Genomic DNA, 7,679 nt, shown 5'->3' on the forward strand with positions numbered 1-7,679 from the left:
ACCAAAGCAGTCTCAGGACCTGCGCGGTTGGACTGGAGCAGAAGCTGTGTTCCACTCACCAGAAGTCTCAAAATCCTGTCAGATATTTTCTTTACATACATTTCAAATGCTATCCCAAAAGTCCCCTATACCCTCCCCCCGCCCTGCTCCCCTACCCACCCACTCCTGCTTCTTGGCCCTGGCATTCCCCTGTACTGGGGCATATAAAATTTGCAATACCAAGGGGCCTCTCTTCCCAGTGGGGCTCTGTAGGAAGATCCTAGTATGCAGTCTTCCAGGGGTTTAGCTTAATTCAATGTGTGACCTAGTTAGACTTCACAAAATACATGGTTTGTAAAATTCTTCCCGTAATTTGCAACAACATAGAAGGTCAGAGGGCATTACGTTAAGCGGAACAAACCTGACACAAATACTGTATGAGCTGAGCTTCTGTGTATACAAATGTACTCTGAGTTTATAGAAGCAGAGAGTAGGATGATGGTTAATGGGGACTGAGGGTTGGGTCTGGGGAGATGGTGGCCAAAGAACAGAACATTTCAGTTCTGAGGAATAAGTTCAGGAGCTGTGTTGTCCTGCCTAGTGACTCTTCCTAAGAATGAATGTTTAAACGTAAAGATCTGAAAGGAATACTTCTATTTCTACTGATAGAAAAGGTAATGTTGATGTTAATGATTCAAGCTTGTCATTCCACAATGTACATATATTTTAGGACATTATATGTTATATTATAAACATATATACTTTTTTCAGTTAAAATAAATTAACTTAAAATCTAAATTAGAAAAGTGAGCTTTTTTTTTGAGGCTGGTGAGATGGCTCAGCGAGTAAGAGCTCTTCCAAAGATCCTGAGTTCAAATCCCGGCAACCACATGGTGGCTCACAACCACCTGTAATGAGATCTGACACCCTCTTCTGGTGTGTCTGAAGTCAGCTACAGGCACTTATGTATTATAATAAATAAATCTAAAAAAGGTGTGCTTTTTATAGGAATTTAGGCATCACTTAAGTTTATGGTTATATAACTTGTTAAGGTCTGAAGTGTGGATGTCTGTGGTATGTGATATAGTGAAGTCAATTCTTGGTGCTTAGATAAGTGGCTCATTGGAGACTTTAAGGACCAATCAAATGTCCAAGATGGAATAGTTACTCACAAGAAGATGGGGTCTTCTTGGTTCTTTCATTTCTTGCAATGATTATATATGTTATCTTTGCCCTCATGCACATGCACACACACACCAAGTGTAGGAATATCTAGACTTATATGTACTGCAAATTAGAGGTTAACAATGGACTTTATAAAAGGACTTTTTACTTAGAAATGACTAAAAATTCAGTTTACATGTAAAATTTTGTCACATGTGACAGTTCTTGTGCAATGTAGCAAATAAAAATATCAAAACCCAGACACCAAATCTGTGATAGCAAACTGACAGTGTAGGAAGTAGCAGGAAATAGAAGACAGATACACAATAGCAACTGCCGTCTATTAACATTAGGAGAGTATATTATATTCAAGACATCATTTGAGATACCTCACAAGGAAGCAATGTGAAATAAAATGCAGACCTGGTAATATACAAACACACACATATATAGGTATATACCTAAACACATATACATGCATATACACATGCATATACACATGCATATACACAAGTATATGTAGGCATACATTTATCTACACATCTACACATATTCACTAGCATATATACTTTCATAGATATGTGAAATACCTTTGTATATATATATATACATACATGCATATATATATACACACACATATCTGTATACATATATCTACATACATACATGCACTCATAAATTTACATATATACATATATAGTTGTAAGTATATACACACATGCTTGTCTATATATGCATATATATATATATATATATATACTTGTATGTGCACATGCATATATACATTCATGAATACAGATTTGCATGCACACATATATACACATACATACATACATATATATACACACACACACACATATATATATATATATATATATATATATATATATATATATATATATTTTCTTTTTTTAGCATAAGTCATGAAAATGGGGTTTAGTGTCGTGGAGCTGCTCTTGTCTCTAAGACTGAGGGCCCCTCATGAGGCTGTGAAGCCTCCAGAATTTCATGGACTCTAGTTTTCAAACTAGCCAGCTCTCATCTCACAGCTCAGCAGCAGCCTAATGGGTAGATGAGTTATAAATGTGATAAATGTCATTGGTAACAGGGGATGCGCAAAGGACAATGGTTTTTCCTGGAGAAAAGCTGGCACTCTGCTTTGGTTTTATGTTCTGCCCTTCACCGCCAGACACTGATACTCTTTGGCACTTGAACCTGCATTCTGGTGGAAGACCAAAGGCAGAGGGTCATTGGCAGCACACTGGGTTAGTGAGACATGGAGGGGAATGGACTGCTCTTGCTTCCCTTGCCCCTGGAAACACTTAACCGACAAGCACCAACAAACATGCAGAGGGAACTGAAAAAAATAACCCTGCAGCATAAGAGATGAGTCTGTGCTTTCATTTCATCTAGTTATTTATTTGTTTTAGTTTCTTGAAGCAGGCTATGAAGTTGAGGCTGGCTTTGTACTCCTGACCCTCTTGCCTCTACTTCCAAAGTGCTGAAATTACAGATTTATGCCCCCACATCCTGCCTGTCTGTGCTTTTAAAGCACATACTGGAGTATGGTCACATGAGGTATCAGCCAACTAAAGGGCTGAAAGTAGCAATTTGGGGGAAATGACTGACTAGAAACAAGGGAAGTCAAAGGGTGGGTTGTAGTTGAATACCTATATGGTTAAATGGGACATTTATGTAAACATTTAATTGTCTTTGGTTTGGTCTGTTTTTCTTCCAGGCTGGTTTGGATGCTCAAAGACCACCAAGACCAGAAGTGACAGTCACCAGCCCTCAAGAGAATGAAGCAAACAAGGCCTCTTCTGCTGTGGCATAGATGGTTTAAAGCAGAGAATATGAGCGATGTGAGAGGATGCAGAGCTATAATACTTGAATAATGAGCACAGCATCTCTTCATGTAGAATGTGGCAATGTGGTGGAGGCCCTACCTATTGCATTTAAAAAATAGTAGCTACATGAAAGGAAGGGTTAGGACATTTGTAACTCAATAACTTAAGCTTATGACAGGTGTTTAAAAAATTCCTTAAAAAAAATTCCTTTTAGAAGAACAAAAGAGAGACAGAGGGGATTTGCACCTTAAGACAGCAGCTGGCTACCTGTGTTTGTAAAGGGGAAAGACATGGGCTAGCTCCCATTAGATACTTTATCATAGACTTGGAAGCAAGAATACTGGCAGCTTGTTCTAAAGCATTTATCTAGGAATGTATAGAGTTTTTAAGAATTGGTAATAGGAGAAACGTGTATTATGTTCTTGAAGCAATAAACTGTTGATTGAACAAATTGCAGTTTAGTTTCAGAGATAATTTGGAGATGGCAATAGATCCGAACACTCTGAAGCTGGTGACATTCCTTTCTTCCTCCAGCCAAGGTCCACCTTGGGCAAAGTCAAAACACAGCCCAAGGTGTCACCTGGTCAGAGGAAAAGCTTCCAGAGCGCCTGGTGATTCATGTCAGGTGTGTTGGATGTGACTGGCACACTCTCAGGCAGGAACCAGAAAGTATGACCTAGACATCGTGTGGTTTTTTTCACTGCTATGTTTTCACTGTGTCTGTACAAGGAACAAAGCCTTTCCTTCTCCTATATGCTGTTGGGAAACCCAATATTGGTTAATATTAAATTCTTTTCAGGATTTTAAAAATGAACTTTTTATTAAACACAAAGGAACAAAAAAGGAAGCAAAAGCAGAACAATTTATGGCGATCCAATTCCTTAGCTACTTGCCTTTTGCTGAAATGACTGTCATGGCTGCTTAGATTATGTCCATCTGTCCATGTACTCATCCATCTGTCTGTCTGTCCATCCATCTGCACATGTATCTCCTAAGCTTTTAGACTTTCAAGCAGACTTTTAGACTATTTTAGCCTTTCAAGTAGATTCTCTCTCTCTCTCTCTCTCTCTCTATATATATATATATATATATCCATCTGATGGAAATTGTTGAAAAAAATTGAAATATTTCCATGGCTTCTGATTTCAGTTTGTGGATAGATAAACTAATATGTATTCACCTTGTGAGGTTCAGATGAAGGAAAAGATAATTATGTTAGTTTGATGATCATAGTAGAGATGATGTCTCTCCCCCTAAATACAGAAATAATATGTTTTTCTCATTTTAAGGAATATATTTTTACTCAGAAAATGCAAACTGGAAGATTTTAGATTGTAGTGCCGTTGTAAGATTCATTACTATTGTAAGTCTATTTCCCCCTCTAGATTTCACAACCAACCATCTGGGAACAAAATAGTTGGGAGTTATATATACTAAAGCAATGTAGAAAATAGATGTATTTTTCCCCAGAGCTATTTTGATTCTTCCATAAATAGAAAATATGAGCAGAGCTTATGACATCACAGTGTTTGAGGGAGATCATGACACAGGGCCTGGGAATCCAGGAGGATGGGCTTTAACTGGGGCACAGTCTGGGCAGTGCTTTTTGTGCATACACTTACTTTTAACACGCATGGACTGCCAGAAGCCATCTTGCACTGTTAGGAAAACAGAGATGCTCTCCTTCTGATATGACTTTCCAGCATCTGGGGTTGAAGATTCAAATATCTTACAAAAGTTGAATATAAGAAGTTTTAACAAAGCCTCAAACTGATTCTCCTTCTCACCATGAAGGGTGTGTCTTCTTAAGGAAGCATCACTCTTTGCCCCCCACCCTTCACGTCACTGTGACACTTGGGTTTTGTGGGTTCTCTTGCCAGCTGTCTTAATGAGGAACAACACTGATACTTCACATAAAAAAACAAACTCTGAGATCTTAACATTTCAAGAAGGTTATAGGCATAGTAACAACCATAGAATGTTGAAATGCGTGGGGGTATCATCATCATCTGTGCTTGCATGGGACCCAAACTTGTGACTCAAATCAAAACCACCTCTATATGTTGTCTAGCCAAACATGTAATCCTTTACTGGGGACTAAAACTATAGGCATAACTGTGAAGGTGACCTTTATAGAAGTTGAAGTTCAGTTCACCTCTCAAAAGTGTTGGTCTCCCCTGTGGAAATTGGGTAGCAATGACAAATTAGGGCCACATGTAAGTGAGACTTACTGACAAATTTGGGAATTACACATAGAGCACATGGATGAGGGCTTGGTGAAGGGTTATGTGTCATTCATAATGAAGGCTCCTGGATATATACCTGCAATGCCTTGCTTTGAAGTGTCAGTTCTTTGCAATTTCTTAGTTTTAATTTTATGTCAGTAATGCCTTAGCCACATTTCAATTTTAAGGGCACTCATGATCATCTGCTGATGGAATTGAAACATGGGTAGTTTTGCACTTGACTAGAGTAACCTTGACTAAAGTCGTCTTCAGATGAGAGGGATGTGCTGCATGTTTTGGCCTGTGTTGAAGCCACAGTTGCCTGCCCATCAGCTTCCTGTTACTATGACTACAGGGCAGCCCCCCCCCCTCTAGGTTTTCCTGGGGCCCTGGGGAGACTTGTTATTTAAGACATTTTTCTTGCATTCTATTTTTTAATGTCAGAATGCCAGACTCATAGGAAGAGCATGATAAGGTCATGTATCCAGTTCAAGTCTAAAGGGTGCATTCTTGTGTGGTGTCTAATGACATACCACATCAGAAGTGATGCTGGTATCTTTCCTAGGGTAGTCCTAGGGTAGGGCTAAAACAGTACAAACCTCAGAGTTTTCTTTAGGGGGATGGCATGATGGCTCAGCAGTTAAAATGCCTGCTACCAAGCCTGATGTCCTATACTGTGACATGTATATATCAAAGTCATCCCCAACACACACACACACACACACACACACACACACACACACACACACACACACACAGAGTTAAATAAGTAAGTATAAATGCTTTGTTTTCTTTAGGCAACCTGCCCTATGCACAGAGGATGGATTTCACTGGTTTAGAGAAGATAATGAATGTGCTTAAAGCTGTGGCTGCTGTCGGGCACAGCAGCTCATACCTGTAATCCCACAACTTGGGAGCAGGAGGTGGATCAAGAATTAAAGGTTAAAGCACACTTGGCTACACAGTGTGCTTGAGGCTAACCTTGGCAACATGAGATCCCTGTTAAAAAACAAAACAAAACAAAACAAAACTGACCAACCTAGCAACCAACCTACCTACCTACCCACCCCAAGCTAAAGCTAAACTTGCTGCCACAGAAAAATAGGAAGCTATATTCATCATAGGTAGCCAGAAGGCATACTGTGATTCTAACATGTCGTGTAAAGAATCAACTCTACACGTTTACTGTTGCTGTTAAAGTAGCAAAAGCGAAGCTAAAGGGTAAGTTAATCTGAGAGGAGAAAACTCCCCATCTGAACTGGTGCCAATCAGAAGAAAACGTAACACCCAGTGCGCGCGTATCTACCAGTCCTTCCAAGGGTGTGCTCATATACTCTCAGGCATTAAGAAGGACCTCCTTAGTGCTCTGCACAGAGTAAGGCTCTCGCATGGGGAGAAGCAGAGCTAACAGTGTGAGAGCAAACAGTAAGAGACTACTGTTATATCAGCCTTAATATTGCATTACTGGGACCAAGAGATACAATATATTTCCCCAATAAGACAGTTACCAGCATCACTTAAAGTAAGCATGGTGGCACATGACTACTACCCCAGTGCTCTAGAGGTAGAGGCAGAGGGGTCCAAAGTTCAAGGTCATTTCCAGCTGCCCAGTGAGGTCCAGACCAGTGTGAGCTATAAGAGACCCATTTAAAACAAAACAAAACAAACAAAACAAAACATAACAAAACAAACAAAAAAGAGGAAGAGATGCTAAAATTAGGTTTAGTTACATTTTTAAAAATGAGAGATGAGCACCTTGTTGCCTGAACTGATGACAGGCAACAGTCTCTGCGGCAGCCTAAAGTATCATGTGGACTTTTGTGGGGCAGAGGGAGCAGGGAGAAAACCTGGAACGACTCCTTGTATCCAGAAACCAGGTACAACACAGAGTGACTCTAATACATTGTCACCCTGGGCAGGAACCAGTTTCTGAAGGTTAGTCTGCTTTTCTAACCAGAGACACTTGGAGTTCTTTTTCACTGATTGGCATGTTCATAAACATAAGGCGTTTGCTTGACACATACCCTGGTATATAGACAGGTCTAGCTTTTGCGTTGTATATTTTGTCCCATGAAGTTTGGAAGTCAGGAGGGGAATGAAACAATGTCCCCATACATTGAGCAAGAAACTCAGCATTGTTGTAAAAGAGTCAACACCTGAAAGAGATGTGCAATTAGGAAAGAATTAAAAATAATAATTTAAAAAGCACTTATAAAATAAAACCCGAGGGGAATGCCGGGCGTGGTGGCGCATGCCTTTAATCCCAGCACTCGGGAGGCAGAGGCAGGAGGATTTCTGAGTTTGAGGCCAGCCTGGTCTACAAAGTGAGTTCCAGGACAGCCAGGGCTATACAGAGAAACCCTGTCTCAAAAAACAAAAACAAACAAAAAAACAAATAAAACCCGAGGGGACCAGTGGAACTCTGTCCAGGAGCCAATGGCTGCCTAGCTTCGCTCTGAAAATG

The 7,679-nt window shown here is 39.9% G+C and overlaps 1 protein-coding gene across 2 annotated transcripts in view; it reads left to right on the top strand.

The window, feature by feature from the left end:
- Window positions 1-7,434, top strand: part of Dcdc2 (doublecortin domain containing 2) — a 154,488-nt gene extending 147,054 nt beyond the window's left edge. For both annotated transcript variants that reach the window (XM_029468605.1, XM_021180583.2), the window contains one exon: window positions 2,882-7,434. In XM_029468605.1, coding sequence (XP_029324465.1) covers window positions 2,882-2,977 — 96 coding nt within the window. In that variant the 3' untranslated portion in view covers window positions 2,978-7,434. The remainder of the gene's footprint in view (window positions 1-2,881) is intronic.
- The last annotated feature ends 245 nt before the right edge of the window (window positions 7,435-7,679 follow it).

This window comes from Mus caroli, chromosome 13, assembly GCF_900094665.2.
Source record: "Mus caroli chromosome 13, CAROLI_EIJ_v1.1, whole genome shotgun sequence".
NCBI classification, from domain to species: Eukaryota; Metazoa; Chordata; class Mammalia; order Rodentia; family Muridae; genus Mus; species Mus caroli.